General features: G+C 41.3%; 1 protein-coding gene across 6 annotated transcripts in view; it reads right to left on the reverse strand.

The window, feature by feature from the left end:
• Positions 1 to 20,696, reverse strand: part of magi2b (membrane associated guanylate kinase, WW and PDZ domain containing 2b) — a 166,850-nt gene that overhangs the window by 56,036 nt on the left and 90,118 nt on the right. For all 6 annotated transcript variants that reach the window (XM_028448961.1, XM_028448960.1, XM_028448962.1 and 3 more), the window contains exons 4-6: positions 11,507 to 11,731; positions 6,246 to 6,474; positions 4,032 to 4,111 (exon numbers count right to left, since the gene is read on the reverse strand). In XM_028448961.1, the coding sequence (XP_028304762.1) occupies positions 4,032 to 4,111; positions 6,246 to 6,474; positions 11,507 to 11,731 (534 nt within the window). The remainder of the gene's footprint in view (positions 1 to 4,031; positions 4,112 to 6,245; positions 6,475 to 11,506; positions 11,732 to 20,696) is intronic.

A 20,696-nucleotide genomic window follows, 5' to 3' on the forward strand; every position in this document is an offset into this window, starting at 1 on the left:
TGGAGAAGAGCACACCCACCCAACTACTAGTGCTGCTTCCGTGACTAAGGTGAACCTGCCCTCCCCATTCCCTCTTCCAGTCTGCTTGTAATTCTGGTGTGCTGTGTGTCTCCTGGATAAATAACACGTCCAGCTTTTTAGCCTGACTGAGGCTGAACAGTGAGGCCCTTTTCACTGCCTCTCTGGCCCCGTGTAAGTTCAGAGAACCAAGTTCGAAATCACACATTGTGTCAGCTGGGACTAAACTAACGAAGGATGAAAACACAAAAGAAAAAAAACCACACACCCTAAAACTGATCATCTTGGGAGGCCCGTTTTCTAATCTTGGTCAGAAACTTTTTTAACCGAAAAATTTCCTGCTCCGAAAACACGTCCTGCCCCAGACTTCCTGGGTTCCTCAAAAAGTGTCCCACAGAGTCATGGAACACCTGGAGGTCCGAGAAAAAAGCCTCCAGCCGAACCAGCCTCATTCCCTTCGTATCCTTGAGGAAGGATTTTATCCTCTGAAAGGAGTACTGGCTTTGCTGGTCACCCCCTAACCCAGCGCATAGGGAGGGGGCCCCTGCATCTATGACCTATGAATCAGCGTGTGCATCCTGAAAGGGTGTGAGCAAGTCCTGTGAGTCTCTGTGCTCCTCCAAAACTGTGTGCGTGGCCTGCGAGTCTGTAAGTACCGAATCTCCAAGTGCGTGCTGTGAAACCATGTGTGTATCTAGTGCATCTGCGTGTGTATCCTCCATAAGTGTGGGCGTATCCAGTGAATCTGTGTGTGCGCAGCTTAAAGCCGTGTGTGCGCCTCGTGAACCTGTGTGTGTGTCCTGGAGCACTGTGTGTGCACCCTGTGAATCTGTGTGCGTCCTGTATCACTGTGTGTGCACCCTGTGAATCTGTGTGTGCATCCTGTATCACTGTGTGTGCACCCTGTGAATCTGTGTGTGCTTCCTGTATCACTGTGTGTGCACCCTGTGAGCATGTGTGCATGTCCAGTGAACCGGTGTGCATATCAGGTGAAGTGACATCAGTGTGTGCCTGCCCTGATTTTCCTTTTTCCTGTGAAGAGATGCCATGTGTGTCGACCTTAGAAACTTTAGTGAACTTTCCAACAATCTTCTCTGTAATTTTACGTTTTGTTGAAGATTTCAGAAAATCCTGATCCATCGCCACATCTCCCTCCTCCTCCAGTAAACCCCCATTCAGAACAGTGAGCCCTAGCTCTGGCTGAGTGTGAACGTTAACCCCAGCCAGCTCACTGCCATCCTCCTTCTGACTGTCACTAGCAGGGGACCCCTCCCCATGTGAGACGACGGCTCCCACCTCACTACAGTGTGTGCCCCCCGGTGCTCCGTGCTCTTTCTCTGTGCTCTGTGAGACAGAATGAATCAGTGCTCCCTCAGTGACCGTCGATTTGAATGCTTCACCCCGCATTTCCGAACCTCTGATATCGGGGTCACGTTGACCAACACGCAGCCCCCCCGCGCTGACAGGAGGCGGAGCCGCTGCATCGGCAGATCAACGCGCGCCACCTCCGTCCGGACACGAGCGGACGAGATGTCCCTCTGCCCCGCATCCAAAACACTTTAAATTGTCAGAACTGACATGAACGGTATAATAAAACTCATCAATGCGGAATCTCATGATTACGTTTATCTCCTGTTTCCCGCTGAGGACCATAAACACCTGCCTCCTAAAGGACACTACATGTCTCAGTTTAGGAGACTTGCAGCCCAATGGGATCAGTTTAATCGGAGATACAAGCTGACCGTGCCGGAACAGCTCCTTCTCAAGGAGACTGTTCTTCAAAAACGGCGGAACATTCGAGATCATTATCTTTCTCGCAGGGTTCCCCAATGGTAACACCGGAGTCGGAGCACCGCGGATCACCACCCCACTCTCCACCAGCTGATTGGCCTTCTCCGTGCTCTCCGCAAAGATCACCACTGCACTGTTCATACGAGAGGCTGATTTAATGCTCCCGAAACCCACCACTTCACCCACCGCCAAACTACATTCCTCCACAGAGACACCCGGCCCCGTACACAGCTTCACGCCGTGCCGCCGGGTCAGTCTCTCCAACCCGGGGCTGCTCCGCCCCACGGAGCTCACCTGAGCAAATTCACCAAACTGCGCAATCTAACCAAAAACCGCCCAACAGAAACCGAGGCAACGCAAAACTATCACACAGAGTGACGAAATAAGCCAGAAAAAGAAGAAAAAAGGTTCAAACTCACTCACAAAACTCCAAAACCCCGGGTTTCCGAGCCTCCACTCACACTCACGCTGCCACTCACTCAGAGAGAGAGAGAGAGAGAGAGAGAGAGAGAGAGAGAGAGAGAGAGAGAGAGAGAGCTGATGGAGGGCAAAGAAGGATAAAGGGAGAAGCCGAGAAAGAAGATATCGATCCACATGTCACTCTGTTGAATCACTTTACAAACTAATTCACTGGCCGACGGCCGTGAACAGCAACAGGAATGTTAGATCATTTATTGGATAAATATGATGCAGCGAGAAGACATTTCACACACACTGAACCTAAAGAACATTTATGGAAAGTATTCAGATCTGCACCAATATCTGTGTGAGGTTCAGTTTGCAAACACATACATTATACTAATTTACCAGTGAGGATGTCAATACCTAACCTTGCCTGCAAGATGAATTCTCCTGGTGTTTCGAAATGCTGTGAACCAATCATGAGGCAGTGTTGTGCAATGCAAAATGACAACAAAACACAAAATAACTTTAAGGGCCTATACTACAAAGCTGGATTTCCTCTTATCGCGCTAACTTCCGGGATTTAATCAGTGTGTGCTGTCCTATGAAGCTGGATAACATCTTACGGAGCTAAATCACCATGATAACTTAGGCTGAACGACTAACTTGGTCAGGACCAGGTTTTGTTCTGGCTAGGATCTGAGTGAGTACTAAAGCCCTGCCTCCTGACCAATCAGTTCTCTTAGAAAACGACCTGTCCAATCAAAGGAGGATCATTGTGTGAACACGTATCTGTGTGGATCTAATCTGACGCTGACAGGAGAAAGAATATTTAGACATCAATGCAATCCTTTCATTTACCGATGACATCCTATAGGAAATATATGGATTTATATCTGATGGACTGATAAAGTAAAATAAGTAAAATAAGTCAGCTGATAAGGCCTGCGTGCATCGGGCGCTTTCATACCGACCGATAAATTAATTAATTCATACATTCATTCATGTATTCTTGGGTAATGCAAAGAGCCTCAGTCCTGTAAGATAATATAAAATATATATATATATATTCCACCTTGTGATTTAGGCTGATCTGCATGAACGAAGCATCAGAGCCACAGACAAGGTAAAGGAAAAAGTGAAAATGATCAGTACATTAAAAAATCCGAAAAACGCAAAACAACATAAAAAAAACATGTCTCCAAATAGTGCATTTAATACATATTTAATATTTGTTCTATATGTTTACTTTTTAAGGTATTTTTAATCATGTATGTATCTTCGTTAGTGTTTATTTCTTTTCACCTTGTAATAATCTCTACTTGGAGCCACTGTGACAAAAGAAATTTCCCCTTAGGGATCATTGAAGTATATCCTTGATTCTAAACATCAACAGACACACACAAAACATTTCTTCTTTCGTGTATTAATACAGAGAATGATGATTCTAAATGCTGACATAAATGATTCAAATCACTTTTTGTGGCCCCCACTGTGATTGAAGCTGCCCATCTCTGCTATAGTTGTATAGTTATTTATAGTCGACTGTTTTGAATTGTAAATGTAACGTTATGGCAGGTTTAGCAGGCCTAATCAGGTCACACTTACAGCTTGACTCAGCAAAGTTGCAACTCAGCCGAGTAGATACACAAAGTACCAGTCAGGAAGTACAACATCCTACAAAATGTGATGCTATTCAGTATATTTATGCTATTTTACTAATATATTTATACTGAATATAAGAAGACATGTAGACATAATGAGAAGCTAAAAGACAACAGTAACAGACTTGAGCTTAAACAAAGAACAGAGTGACTCACCGTCTTCTCTGCATTCCTCTGGTGGCTTCGCTTTCTTGGCAAGTCGTGGGTCGAGCCAGGAAGTGGTTTTCGTGTTGTGACTGTGGACGAAGATGGAAAGAACATAATGTGTAAATAGGTGTCGACAAAAGTAAAGGAGAGCCACAATGACGTGTATGTGTGTGTGTGTCCCCTTCGCGGTGCTAATGACATCAATTATTCATTGATGATTAAAGTTCGATCTTCTACTGAAGTGCATTCTATCACTTTCATTATTCCTTCAGCTACTAAAGTAAACACATTATGAAAGAGGAAAGTTTTTCAATCACCAGGATGAAATCAATAATCAATCAATATGCCACAAAAACTTTATTCCATGATTACAATTCTTTTATAAACAATGGTAAGCTCTTACAGCCGATATCCAGCTCTCTTGTTTTGAAAAACAAGAAGAAACAGTCGGTGTTTAGCCTTTGATATTTTAATATTTGGAACATAGTTAAAGCTTATAAACTCATATTGACTTTACAGGAAGTTGCACCCACAAACGGTAAGAAGTGACCTAGGTGTTCCGATATCCCGTGATCGTGGAAAACGGACAGAAAAAACTGAATTCACATGCTGAAACGGACAAATCGAGAAGACCTTTTTATAAAAAATTAAAAAATATGCGTCTTTCTTTAAAATTAGGGTCCTCAGCATAACACCGAAATGCCACCATGCATGTTTTAGGACAATACCACACATTTACACACTATTTTTCAACTGGCAACGAGTGATTGAATGTTTAGAAAGCGTGACAAAAACAGACAAATATGTCCAATTCAACCTTGTGGTGAACCCTCTGTATTCCCTCTGGTGAAATCTTCTCTTGATTGTTGACTTTGACACACATACACCTACCTCCTGGAGAATGTTCTTGATCTGGCCAACTGTCATGAAGGGGTTTTTCTTCAACAGTGGTCTTCTGGGTCTTTAGGTGTTGCTGAGCTCACTGGTACATTTTTTCTTGGCCGCACCTAATGTTTTTGCTATCTCTCTGATGGGTTTGTTTTGATTTTTCAGCCTAATGATGGCTTGCTTCACTGATATTGACAGCTCTTTGGCTCTCATATTGACAGGTGACAGCAACAGATTTCAAATGCAAATAGCACACTTGATATGAACTCTAGACCTTTTATCTGCTCCTTGTCAATTAGATAATGATGGGATAATACACATCTGGCTATGGAACAGCTGAGGAGCCTGTTGTCCCATTACTTTTGGTTCCTTAAGAAGTAGTAGGCACATATAAAAACTGTTGTAATTCCTATATAGTTCACCGGATTTGGATGTAAATATTGTCAAATTAAAGCTGAAAGTCTGTAGTTAAAGCACATCTTGTTTGTTTAATTTCAAATCCATTGTGGTGCCGTTTAGAGCCAAAAAGGTGAGAAATGTGTTGATGTCCCAATATTTATGGACCTGACTGTACCTCTCTATTTGCTCTTCTCTCAATCCAACCTACTCGCCACAGAATAGAGCCCACAGGTATGAAGGTAGATATATGTTGCAAAATGTGAGAGCTTGTAGAATGATTATTTTCCAGGATTTAAACTCACAAAGATAAATACATATGAGAGATGTATTAGTACTTAGTAAAGTTAAATACTGCTGATAAAGTTTTAGTATTAAATTCAAAACCATCTTTAAATATTTATTTTCACTGAAACATTGTGACAAATGTTTTTAAGTGTTACAGATTGGGTGTATAGTCATTGGTATGTTATATATAATATAATTAAACAATTGCATAAATTAAGAGAAAAAAAATGTTGCATGTACTTGAAACCTCAACATTATTTTATCCTCTAATTACAGTAAAACTGTGAAAATATGCTTTTCTCACTGGTAGCCCTTCAAACTATACAGTACCTTTGAAGTAGCTCAGAGTTTCAGAAAGGTTGGTGACCCCTGGTCTAAAGCATATAAATTGTAAAATTAATAACGGTAGTTGACTCCGTTAACCATATTCACCATTATTTTGTACAATTTTGGGAAGTTCATTTTACAGTAAAGTCATCTAAACAGGGAAAGATGATGAAAGGGAAATAAAACAAAAAGTGTAAAATTATTCCCTGAAATGGAATAATGGAATTGTTGAAAGGGATAATCAGAGGCTCCAGGAGTTTGTAGGTATCAGGTTCTAAAACTCTTAAAAAACAAATTCAAGACTTATAATAAATCTCTTCTTACTCTATAAAGTAAACCTCGCCCTTCTCCGTGTAGGCCATCTCCCAGTTGTCTGGTAGAGGGCCGAGCTCTTCCTCGTCTGCATCCAGGACTTTGGTGGGGGATTTGGTCGGAGACTTCAGGACCTCGTCTCCTTCTGCCGGCAGCTCAGCGGACGCCACAGCCTGACTGGGTGATTCAACTGGAACCTCCCCAGAGGCGTCCGTGCTCTTGTCCTCATGTTCGCTGGACTCTGTGGAGCACACAGGAACACACAGTTACACACACACGTGCAGACCTTGTGCACTGATACTACACACGGCATGCATGATGAGTCACTGCAAAGAACCCTTGGGGGGGGCAAAGGGACAAAGCATATGATGAGAAACCCAAACAGACTTGTGTCAGAGGTTGAGAAATGGGCAAAGACAGACTTTGGGGTCAGTGAGTGACTTTCTGGAGGAGCGGAGCTGATGTCGTGTGAGGCAGAGAATAAAAAAAAGAGACTAAAATGATGCAATTTTCTTGTCTGGACAATGGAATGGAAGTTTGTTAATTTCAGGTGCCTCATCACGAGGTAAATTATAAATTATAATCAAGAAAAGGGCAAAAATCAAGAATTAAAAACATCAATAAAGACAAAAAAGAAAAGGTAATCACAATAAAGTGAATTAAAGGCCTTTTTAAAAAGGCGAACATTAATGAAGATGTGGATTTTTAATCAATAAGGCACCAAAAGACAGGACTGGACAAGACTGTCTGTAGGTGCAAACAATTAATTTCAATGATCAAGAAGGAATAAAGGAAATGTAAGGATGAGTTTGTATATATATTTATGATTATTTCTAAGATGTAATGATCATTTTACACACACAAATACACAAAACAGCAAAAAAACAAACAAAGAGAAAAACCAATAGTTTTTTTCCGAATTAATATTCATGAAATACACAAAAAAAAGCACAAAATTAGTTCAAAAACACAATAAAAAAAAATCTAAGTAAAAAATGAAACAAAAATACACAAAATGACACCAAAGGTACACACAAATTACTCAAAAAACACCAAATAACAACAAAAATACACAAAAAGCTAAAAAAAAAAAAAACCACAGCAACAGCAATAAAAATAAATTTAGGTTACTTTCGTAACCCCGGTTCTATGAGTAATATGAGTGAGATGTCTCATTCTGGGATGTCACATCTGCTACATTCCCCTATTTCACTTTGCCAATCCTGATTGGCCGGTGAAGCGCATCAGTTCAACGCGAGAACTTCTCGCCTATATCGGGATGTGGAAATACGCGTCCTTGAGGTCGACAGATATAAGCAATTTGCTCTGATGTACCGGACGCAGAAGGGAGGAATGTGTGAGCATCCTAAAAGTGTATTTCCTGAGGCCCCTGTTCAGGGTACATAAATCCAGGATAGGACGGACCTCGGTCCCCCCTTGTTGGGGATCAGAAAGTACCTGGAATAAAATCTCTCCCGGGAGCGACAGGGAGGGACCACTGAGATCGCTCCTTTGTGCAACACAAAGGCGATCTTCTCCTGTAACACACGGGCTGTATCTTCTCAGGCCCGGAAGTATATTATGCCGGTGAAACCGGGAGGGACAGACGCAAACTGCAGTCTGTTTCCCTTTGATAACTGTGAGTGCCTTCCATCTGTCTATCCTCAGGAAAAGAGAGGTCAGGCGCTCCGAAGCCCTCACTGTGAGAGGCACCGTCAGCGATGCGGCGGCGTTCTCTCCCAGAGGCAGGCTGCACCCAGCCAGAGAGTTCTAGAGCCGCGAGATGGCATGCACTGCTTGTTCTGGGGGACCACGGTGGAGCGCCGTCTACGACAGGAAGCCTCCCTTCAAGTGGAGATAATGGGTCCTGTTATCATCCTGTTTATTGTGGAAGACAATGCTTTCACATTTTGGGTTGCCCCTGTTCTTTGGCCTAGATGCGTGAGCGATGAGCACATCACTCTGTTTTTGACATGTGTGTGGATGTGTGCTTGTGGACATGCAGGAGGAGGCAAAAGCCACACATTCCGTGGAACCTGTCCATCTCTCCCAGTCATCAGAGGGCCAAGCCTTGGCAGAGGGAAGAGCGGGACGTGAAATGCCCGTGGAAGCACGCGTAAAAGCGGAACAGCTGGAGCTGACGAACAAGGAACAGTCAGCTTCAGCTTTGGAGTGAGAGAAGAAAGAGGTCAGGCCATCTTTTTCTTTCTCCGTGCCTGCGTGCGCTGGGATTGCTGCACCAGTGCAGTGGCAGCTGGGGACTTCCCGGGCCAGGCAGGTGGGCCTCGCTGAGGTTGCGGAGGCGGGGCGGAGGATCTTGGTGCCTTGAACAGCAGACCCTGGGAAGGAAGTTGTGGGGCCGTTCTCCAATGTACAGGCGGAGACTTCCTAGGGAGGCATAGGCGCAAAGCCTCATATTCCCTTTTCTTCGCTTCGCAGCATGGAAGATAGGGCAGAGCCAAAAATTCCCACAGGAACAATGGGAGCATCAAGGATGAGGCATCTTTCAATGTTCGTCAGCTTCGCAAGGTCGAGGCAGCGAGCACACTCCTGGATCACCATATTGCCCATGACCTTCCCCATAGTCTGTAGTGAGCAGGCTTGGGTACGGAGGCACACATCTGTCACTGTGGACATCTCCTCTATTATCGCTGGGTCCTGGGACAAAGCAAAATCCTCACAAAGTTCAGCCTGGTAGGCGGTGAGGAGGGAGGGGACATCCATGGCCCTAACCAAGAGGGCAGTGGAAGTCCTGGGAGACAGGTCTGATTAGAGACAGTCTGATTTTGACGTCAGCATGGGTCTACGTGGAGACACAGCAGCCTGGCGTGGGAGGAGGTGCGCCGCGATGAGTGGTTCCACCGCGGTATCCTGAGCAGTCCACGGGCCTCCATGGCCTCGCAGTCAAGTATGGAGGACCCTGCAAACGGGGCCTTTCCGGTGAATGGGCGGGCCTGCGAAAGACGAGCCACTTTCTCGAGCAGCTCGGGGAAAAAGAAGAAGAGAGTTTGTCTCAGAGCGCCTCTGGTGAGAGGAAGCTTCTTCCCCTTGTAGCGGGACCTGGTGGTTTCTACGGCAGGGATGGCCAGCCGTGCGGCAGCGCGTTTGCACACTTCCACGGTCTCCAGGCTCGGAGGATGAGAGACGGGTGTGGAGCCCTCCACGTCCTTCTGAGAGGCAGCGAAGGAGGCAGACAGTCCATCTTGGGCCAGAGTGACGAACACTTTGTTCCCTTCGTCCACCCTGGAGAGGAGTGGGTTGAGGAGTCCCCATCATATTCTCCACAATCAATAACAAGGACATCCTCGTCAGGTGGGGAGATATCTGCCAGGTTCAGCTGAGGGCCCCAGCTGGAGCCGTGAACAGCAGCAGTTTCCATGGAAACTGTCTTCACTGCATCCACCGCAGCCGTGCGGTGTGTGGAGGAAGAGGGGCCTTACTCGGGCCTCAGAAGCCACACCAGTCTCCTGTGGAGGCACCGGGCGCTGATTCGATTGCCATTTGGGCGTGCTCAAACCCCAGGTATCCGGAGCAGGCCTTGTGTCAGTCCTTGATGGATATTTTTCCACCACATGGACAAAGGCAAGCCATGATGCATCCCGTTCCCTTGGTTAGAGAAGCCTCGTCTTCCATTGCTGCTTGACTCAGGCGGTAGAGCAGGTGGTTTAGCTTGTGCTACCATGTGGCGGCTAGCATAGGTGCTAGCAGGGATGCAGGCAAACGTACTCCGGGGCGTTCAAGACGTCAAGGACAGCGTTGCCTCTGAACAGCAGCTGGGTCGCTGGAGTTCTGTAGCTCATATACCGTGGTATAGGAGCTGGAGCTGGGCCAAACACCGTGGCGTGGGCCCAGGAGGGAGACCAACGTGCGCAGGAGCCCGTAGTCTGGGATGGCAGCTATGGTGAGCTGAGGTCCGTGAGCTCTGGTCTTGCGGCACAGAGCTAGCAGCGGGGCTGTCAACGTAGTGAGAGGCCGCTGAAGGCCAATATGCACGCCGGAGCGGCAGCGCTGGAGGAAGCAGACAGCCGGAGCTGGAGGTCGGAGCTTCACGCCTTGCGGCAGCGAAGAACAGGTCTTACCACGCGGAGCGAGGTAAAAGCTGTTTAACCTTACCTTCCAACCTGGTGTGGTCTAAAAGCTAAGCGTCAGCCCTGCCAGCGTTCGTCAGCAGGAAAAAAAGATAATCCCACCTGCAAACAGTTAAACTGCTCAGAGCTAAAATATGCGAGGTAGGTGAGAGGAGAAGAAGTTTAGGAATGACGTGCACCTGTTCGTGTCACACACAAAATGAGTTTAAGAAACACAATAACTGATTTAAAAAATACACACAAATCTGTTCTTTCCTGTATTAATGCTGACATCGGTCATTATTCTGAATGCTGACATGAATGTTGATAATGTGGCCCTCATATAATCACAGTTCTGTGGCCCTGCTGTGATGAAAGTTGCCAATTTCTGCTCTAAGTGATAAACTCATTAAATTATCAATACACATTAAGTCATTAACATTACAATTATTCAGTTACATGTTTTCCAACAATCTTAAGACAGAAAGATATCAAAACAGAAGTGGGGCCAATAACAACAGCACAGGCTCTAAATAGAGATGTGTGGAAGCAGGAGGCAGAGATGAAGAAAAACCAAGAGGTCAGAGAGGGGAGAAGAAGAGAGAGAGAGAAAGAGAGCAGAGGAGCGTTTAGAGTATTTATAGAAACAAAGATGAAGAAGACCAGCAGCAGTGAGACAGAGGGATAAGGGGACAGAGGGACAGCAGCTGGGAAGCTAAAAACAGACTGTGGTGGTCAGTGATAGTGGCAATGAGGTGGAGCTGCCCTTGTACACTGTGTCCCATAAAGTCAATGGGACGCTGTGCACCATGTGCTGATGTTTTAAAGCAGTGATTGGGGAGCAGTTGGTTGTTTGTGTGTAATATGAAGTGTAGACAGGCACAGTGGAGGAGTGAGAGTGATCTGTCTCGTAGGAATGGAAGCGATTGCTGAGACAACTGCATTGTTTCCCTGCTCTGACTCAATCACTGCAGTCTGACAGCAACAAATCACCCGGGGAACGTTACGGGGCCTTCATACCAGATTTTCTCCTTGTCTAGATGTGACATTATGAAATTCCTTTACGGTCGCAGACCTGTGTTTAAATCTAATTTCCGTCAGAGGAAGATGAAAAATGTCGCATAAAAGCATCAAAACAGAAAATTCATGCCTCCCTCCCTCTCTCCTTTCCTCCCTCTCTCTCTCTTTCTCTCAATGCTACAATACCTGGAGTGATGGCCACACCGTTGCCATTGACAACTGGGCTCTCCTCTTCTTCCTCCTCGGGTGGCTCCAGGCTAGCGCGCTGCTCCATGTTGCTCACTGACTGGTTCCTCTTCCTCTTGCCCTGGGCGCTGGGCCGGGCTCCGGGCAACAGGGCCTCACTCACATTCAGAGGAGGGGCTGCCGGGGACGGCTCGGCTGGAGGCTTGGGAGTCCCGTAGAAGTTATCTGAGGAAAAAACACACCACAGACACATTAAGTTACGTGTGGATGCAACATCAGACACAGGCAACTGGTGTCCCTCAGTCTAAATTATGTGACCGCTCCAGGTAAATGCAAAGAATGACACCAAAATGCTCAAAATGCACAGAATTACTGCAGAAACACACACAAAAAAAAAACTCAGAATTATTCCAAAAACACACAAAAAATACACAGTGATAGAAATATGACAACAAAAATGACTCCAAAAATGCAATATGTAAATATAAATGCACAAAATAATTTGCAAAACACACTCGGTGAGATGAGAGAAGAACCAACCCTACATGTATGAGTAGAATTTCATGAACATTGATCAATAAAAAACCGCTATACTGTATGAACTTTTGAAATGATCAGAGGGATTTTTTAATGTCTTCTAAAACTGAGAGATTCGGAATATTGATTCGGATTATCACTTCTTCCTTTTCCCGTTTCTGATATTTCCTGAAAACTTCATAAAAATCCATCTATTAGTTTTTGAGTTGTTGGCAGAAAAACAAACAATTAAATAAATAAATATGTTCTTGTAAAAACTGAAATATATACAAAAAGAGAAGAAAAAAATGCTATATGACTCCAAAAACACAAGACAACAACAAACACACAAAATGAAAAAGAAAAATACAAAACAACAAGACTCCTTTGTTCTTTTTTGGATGAATGCTCAGATTGTTATAATATCACCTCCTTGGCAAAGATAATGACAGAAAAATATATAAAACTTACTCCAAAAACACAATAAGACAACAGAAATGCACAAAACTGCTTTGTTTTACACAAAACAACTACAGGCATATACAAAATGAAAAAAAAAAATGAAATACGACAACAATAATATACAAAAAGACTCCAAAAACATAAAACAACAACAAAAACAAACTTAATGTACTCCAAGAAAACAGAAAACAACAAGATGAGAGAAAAATCTATAAAATGACAACATAAATACACAAAATGACAAAAACAACAACAAGACAAGAAAAATAGACAGAATGACAGAAAACACAAAATGAAAAGAAAAACGAAGTGAACTCCAAAAACACAAAACAACAACAAACACACCAAAATTCTTTGTTCTTTCTTGTATTAATGCTCAGATTGGTCATTATTCTAAATGCTGGCATGAATATTGATAATGTGACTCTCGTGGCTGTAATAAAAGGGTTATATTAACACCTCTCAAAAAGGTGATTCAAAAGTTTAGCTGCTAGAAAAGCACAGAGATTGTTGGTTATTTTTACATTCTAAAAAACATCTTCAAACTAAACTGATAGATACTGGGGGTGCGGCCTAATAAAACGTTCCTGCTCCGACTCCTCACAAGTATTTCTGGCCTCAGGAGTTTGGTCACTGCAAGTCTTCAATCTATTCTGGTTCAACAAATTAAACTTCAGCTATTGTGATGCATTTCCATTTAACTGAAAAAAACAAAACAAAACAATTATACCAAACCCTTTCACACACTATAATTTGTTTTTCAGTTCAGTCCCGTTAATTTCAATCACGTTTTTTTTTATTTTGTGGCTACACAAGTTTTCTTTGCTGTTGAGTTAAATTGCCAGACTTGCTGCCTCTCAAAGCACAGACAAGCTGTCAGTTGTTTTTAATTAAAGGGATCCTCCACTTTTTTTTTATAAATGTGGCATAAAACCTATGAAATGTCCTTATGAGAAGATCTATGTCTAACAAAACACATTATTTTTGCACCATATTCGTTTTATTAACTTTTTAAAATGGGACTACTTTACCGTTTTCGAGTCTGTGCCCCGCCATGTTGAAATGACGTCATTGATGATGCATACGCCCATTTAGCCCATTGAGTTCTATAGCAGTGAAGCATTCAGCACAAGCTTTGGGTTTGCTCTAAAAATCCAAAATCCATGCCCCAAAAAAATCTGTGACTGCAGGGGGTGACAATTCCAACTCTGCTGTTTCATGAAGAAGAGCTCTGATCGCATGTAAATACAGGAGGACTTGGCGTGACACCATCACTTATTCTCTGGACTAATGCAGAAATTTATGTTTGGAAAATCAACACTAATGTATTAGTAGGTGGGATAGCAGTTTACAATTTTTTTTTAAATGATATATTAGCCTATAGCAGACATGTTCTTATTTTGTGTGACCCGCAACGTAAACGTACAAAATGACAGAAAAATACACAAAACAACAGCAAAAACACACATAATAACAACTTAAAACAGCAGATATTTCTGACCACAATATAATATATTTAAAATTACATATAACAAATCAGCCTAAGAACACTTTATGGAGATTAAATCTTGGTATTCTGAACAGCGAAGATGTAATAAAGGAAATCCAAAAAGAAATTTCTGACTGTATGGAAAACAACATGAAAGGTAGCCCCAAACCAACCATAATGTGGGACACAGTTAAAGCAGTAATGAGAGGAAAACTTATAGCAAAAACTGTATTTTTAAAACGAAAAAAAAAGGAAAAATATGATGAACTACAGACCACTCTAAGGGATAAAGAAAGACAACAGCAGGAGGGTCCTAATAAAGAACGAGACATACAGATAAGGGAAATTAAAAAACAAATTGAGGACATTCAGGATGAAGACATAGAAAAAAAACTGAGATATATAAAGCAAACCTTTTATGAATCAGGACCAAAGGCGACCAAGATCCTGGCAATACAACTTAGAGCAAAACACATACGGAACTCAATACATAAAATTAGAGAACCCGAAACTAAAAATGAACTATTTGATCCAGAAGAAATTAATGAAATATTCAGAAATTACTACAAATCTTTATATTCAGAGGGAAAACAAGTTGATGAAATGGAAATAAAGAAATATCTATCTGCTCTTGATCTCCCTTCATTGGGAACTTTGCAAACAATAAATTATTAGCCCCTATAACACTAAAGGAAATACATAGAGCCATCACACATTTGAAAAATAACAAAACCCCCGGGAGTGATGGTTTTCCAAATGAGTGGTATAAAATCTTTAGGGAGACCCTTGCACCGGTTATGTTGAAATCCTTCAATTGGACACTAGATAAGGCAGAAATTCCACCATCTTGGAAAGAGGCTACCATCTCTGTTATTCCCAAGGAGGGTAAAAACAAGGAATACTGTGAATCTTACCGCCCAATATCAATGTTGAATGTTGACTATAAAATATTTACATCAATTTTATCAAAAAGAATAGAACACTTTCTACCTGATTTAATAGACGAAGACCAGGCAGGCTTTATTAAAGGGCGCCAAACTCAAGATAATATAAGACGAACTTTAAATATAATAGAACATATTAACAAAGAGCAAATCAGTGCAGCAGTGATGAGTCTAGACGCTGAAAAAGCCTTCGATAAAGTGAGCTGGAAATTTTTAAGCAACGTACTAGAAAGAATGGGCTTCAACACCAAATTCAACAAGTGCATTCAGGCGCTGTATAGTGAACCAACTGCTAGAATTAAAATCAACGGACACCTTACAAATAATTTTAGACTGTATTGAGGTACTCGCCAGGGTTGTTGCTTAAGTCCTACTCTTTTCGCAATATTCATAGAGCCCCTGGCCCAGGCCATTAGACAACATAAAGATATAAATGGAATCAATTTAGCTAAAGAGGAACACAAAATTGGACTTTTTGCTGATGACGTAATTTTATACCTTCAAAACCCTAATGAGACACTCCCTAAAGTGATGGAAACGTTAAATGATTTTGGCTCTCTCTCAGGTTACTCTCTAAATATCTCTAAAACACAAATACTCTCAATCAACACGTCTATAAAGAAGGCGATAAGGAAAGAATACAGACTGAAAAAAGAAACAAACTCAATTAAATATCTGGGAACTTGGATTACACAAGACACAAACAAACTTTATGAAACAAACTACACTAAAATAAATGACAAAATACAAAATGACTTATCACAATGGACGGCACTATCCTTAGATTTCAGCGCTAGAATTGAAACTATAAAAATGAATGTGCTGCCAAGGTTATTGTTTCTTTTTTCAGCATTACCAATCAAGATACCAGAATCTCAATTTATAGCCTGGAATAAACAAATCTCAAAATTTATTTGGGCAAGAAAGAAACCAAGGGTTAAATTCACAACTTTACATCTGAACAAAGATAGAGGCGGACTGTCACTACCAAACCTGAAGGAGTATTATTTAGCTGCTCAGATGAGATATATTGTCTGCTGGTGTTCTCCAGATTATCAGGCTAAATGGAAACAAATTGAGTTAAACACGGGCCAATCCCAACCACAAACCCTGATAGGTGAGACAGAAATAAAATTAATGGGTGCTAATGGTATTGTAGAACACACACTAAAATTATGGAAAATGATAAGGAAAAAATATAACTTGGAAAATGACTCTAAACTACTAATCTGGCCTTCCCAAACACTTCGATTCACAACAGCAAAAATAGATGATACTTTTAATAAATGGAGAGATAAAGGGATAACTGCGTTATGCACAATGATGGAAGATAAAACACCTAAAACATTAAAATCATTTGACAAACTTAAAAAAGATTGATTTCTATAGATATCTACAGATAAGAAATTTTTTTGATACTGAAATCAGAAAAGAGCTTTCAGCAGGAAACGAATTAGTAGAAATCATAATACAAGCATACAAAGCCACTCCCTTTAAGATAGTCTCAAAACTGTATAAAAGCCTAAAACAAAATGGATCCAACACTTTTTATATAAAACAAAAGTGGGAAAGGGAGTTAAATATGATGATATCTGTGGATGAGTGGTACAGCATGTGCGATACGCAGCACACCTCCACCAGCTCAAGGAGATGGCGGGAATTCGGCTGGAAGAACTTGGTACGTTTCTTTATAACACCACAAATTTTAAAGAGAACACTGAAATGTGAACAGCTGTGCTGGAGGGGCTGTGGGCAGGCGGATGCTGACCACTCACACATCTTCTGGTTATGTCCAAAAATAAAAGCATTTTGGAGGGAAGTTATACAAGTAATGGGAGATGTACTGTGTTATACTATACCTGTGGACCCTGTCGTTTACCTTGGCCTTGTACCGGCTGAAGTCATCTCCAAAAGTGATATCTATCTTTTTAAAATAATGACAATTGCAGCGAGAAAGAACATTACCAAAAACTGGATGAAAGTTGACCCACCAACAGTGACTCAATGGACAAATACACTGGAGGAAATATACGTAATGGAGAAATGGACTCATTATCTAAGAAACCAGTCGAGACATTTTGGGAAACGCTGGACAAAATGGATCGATTACAGGATAAAGGACTGAATCTTCACAAGGTGCACTACCCCCCTAATTTATTTATTTTCTTTTTCTTTAATTATTTATTTAAAATTATTATTATTATTTTTTATTATTATTATTATTTTTTTATTTTTTATTTTTTTTAATTTTTTTCTTACTTGTTGTCCATGTAATATAAAATTGTAAATAAAAAGTATAAAAAAAAAAAAAAAACACACAAAACGACTACAATACAAAAAACTGAACCATACACAAAATGATAACTGAAGTAGAAAAAAATTAATCCAAAAACATACTAAATTACATACAAATACACAAGATGACTCCAAAAAACATTCAAAAATACGTAAAACAGCAAAAACACACAAAACACTGAACAATATAAAAAACAACAACAGAAATACACTAAAATGAATCCAAAAACAAAATTACATAAAAATACACAAAAAACATACCATAGACAAAAACAGAACAATATACAAAATAAGTGAATTACAGAAACTCCACAAAACATACAAAATTACAAAACAACGCACAGAAAGATGATAAAATAACAAAATGACAACAAAAGCACCTAAAATCTGTGAAAAATATACAAAACACCAACAAACACACACAGAAACTCTTTGTTCTTTCTTGTATTAATGCTCAGAGTGGTAATTTTTCTAAATACTGGCATGAATGCTGATAAAGTGGCCCTCGCATCAGACATTTTGTGGCCCCGCTGTGATAAAAGTTGTCCATATCTGGCCTAAAGCATCCTTAACAGCAGGCTGCCTCTTTGATGAATTAGGGAGGGACCTTAGTTGTGTTAAAATGCAGAAATCTAAGTATTAATGGGTCCCTGAGGTTAGACAACACCAGAATAATGCTTTGGTAATTAGGTAAACAATGTTACAATGATACATGCAAACATGTTTTAAAATGTCCTTGTGGGTGCTTCGTTGTTTGGTTATCAGAAGATCTGTAGTTCACATTTAAATGTGTGTGCAATGATGAATCTGAAATAAATCTACTGTATTTTTAAAACATGGCGAAACTGCATGTAAAGACCAGCTGAGAGCCATCAGCTCCACCAACATAAGAAACACAGGAGCTTAGTTTTATTCAAAGGGAACTATTTGCACTTAAAACACACAGTGACAGTTTTGTTTTTAGTCGAAGCTTAATGAGATTCTACCAACATCACATCACAGGCTTTGGCTGCCAAAGCACAACATCATTTCCTCCCTGTTCTCTCTGTGCTCTACACTTCTTCAGACTCATGCATACAAAACTGGAACTGTGGTGCACTACGCTTTCTAACATAATATTGGATCAGACTACAGTATGTGCTTCCTATGTGAGCAATTGTCACAGTGACGTGCCGTCAGGGTAGGCAAGGTAGGCAGTGCCTACCCAAGGGTGAATTGATATTTTGATTATTTGATTTAATTATGATATAATTCTAAATTATTTATTTTTCCATTTCCAATAGCCTTCGGTACCTATAAGTTTGAAAGTGTCCGCATTTTGTGTGTTTCATAGCCAAAATTACTAAACAGCGCTATTTCCTGGAACAGCTGCACAGACTTTTTTTTTTATTTTTTTCCACTCCCCTGTAAGGCAGAGGGAGGCCACGCCCCCTCCCAAAGGCACGTTGCTCCTCTGCCTCCGTTCCCATTGCGTGTTTTTGCGTGTTTGCGCATGCGCAGTCAGTTCCCCAAGATTACGTGCAAATGCAGCGTAGAGAGCTGCCTTTGCACGTAACTGCGCTATGCTAAATGTTATACGTAAGTTCACAGTACATTAGTGAATTGATGCCATGCGGGATAACGCTACAGTCAGGATGACAGCGCTAGAGATGATAGAGAAACTTTTTTTTGAGGAAAAACAACAGCTTTTAAAAGATGGGAGACCAACATCTGAGCTACCAGATAAGGTAAGGTCAGAACATGTTTCATACTTTCTACAGTGAATGGAACAAAAGGAAGGATTGACTTTGTGGATGCTCCTCACTGAGGATGTTCTAAGTTGTTGCTGTTGTTGCCATTTTCTCTGTGTTTCTGTGTTTCCAACACAAACAATGGATGTGCTATGGATGGATGAGATATATCTTGTTGGAGAGTATGGAGGCTATATTAAATAATTGATTATGTTTCTTTAATGGTGTTCATGTTGTTGATTTTGTTAGATGGCTAAATACTTGTTCATGTGGATCTTATTGGGTTTTTTCTTTCTTATGAATTTTATATTTTGAAAAGCGCATTGCGATGACTTTGTTGGAAATTGCTTTATACAAATAAAAATTGATTTGAATTGAATTAACACTTGCCAGCAGAAACAAATAAAATTGTCATTGGTGGTCTCAATTTGCAACACACCTACCCAACCCTAGTGGTCTCGGCACGTCACTGGCAAGTTATTTACTTCCTTCTAACTCTAATTATAAAATTCATTTCAATCAAATAATAACACCTCTAGTGGGCAGATTTCAGCCCAGTGTGAGAGAAACATGCACTAGATGCAGCAAAAATTAAAAATGTAGCTTAAAATGCTCATACAAGACCCCCGCACACACACATTCACACGACATAATTTGCATGAGCGTGTTAAGGCAAACACAATCTGAGAAATGGCTTTTGGGCAAATGAACCAGCAAATCCTCCATCTGTGGAAGTATCCCTGACAGTGAAGCAGAGCAGAGATGCACAGACTTGACATGACTTGGAAATGGCATTAGTCCAGATGACTGGCAGACACACACGCACACACACACACACACGCGCTTGTTTAACAGCCCCATGGAGAAGCTTTCATTTTAGACATGGAAGATGTAAAACCATCAGATCAGAGCAGAAGACTTCATGTGTTTAGTTGAGCATCACCTGACAGGTTTGATTATTCAAATCTACTCCACAGTGTTACCACGAGTGAAACAGCTCTACTGAAACAAACACACGTACACACAGACGTTTCCTATGGAAAGCTGTTCAAGCAGAAAGTCATTATCCGCGATATCAACTATAGTTTAGCTCTACTAGTATCACATTTAGAGCACATTTACTTACTTTTGCTTTACTAGAACAGTGAAAAATGTAACTAATGCTACTAGTAGCACATACATGCTAATAAGGGGGCAGGGAAAATCTAATTCAGGCTTGCTATAGACCCCTTAATGGCCCATGTCATGAGTAACGTGGCTGGAGGCAAAAACAGAAAACGCCGCTGGCTAAAGACTGTGGAGGCTAGTAATGTTACAGCTTTAGAATGTCGTCTTGTTGTGTGTTTGGGTGCCAGAATAGGAGGAATAACGTTAGTGGACGTAAATTAAAGTTTTAAAGGCTTCTAGTGGACACTCATACTCAGAAAAAACAAAGACAATTGTGGTTTTGCCTCCAGGCTAAGCCCCGCCCAACAAAATACGTCACAAGGTTTACAAACAATCAAAGTGTCTATAGGATTTCGAAACTATTACAACCGATCAGGGAGCTGGATTTGGTTCTAATCCCTCCTTCTTCATTTGCATAAAGGTGTACTAGTGCAACTCGTGAATCTTTTGGCTTCTATGGTATGTTTGAGCATACATTTGATATCAGTGATATCAACTATTATTAAGCTCTAATAGTGCTCAATTTAGGTTTACTTGTGTGGAAGTAGACTTTACTAGGGAAGCTAAAAGCATCACTATTAGCACTA

Source organism: Gouania willdenowi, chromosome 6 (genome assembly GCF_900634775.1).
Source record: "Gouania willdenowi chromosome 6, fGouWil2.1, whole genome shotgun sequence".
Lineage (NCBI taxonomy): Eukaryota > Metazoa > Chordata > Actinopteri > Blenniiformes > Gobiesocidae > Gouania > Gouania willdenowi.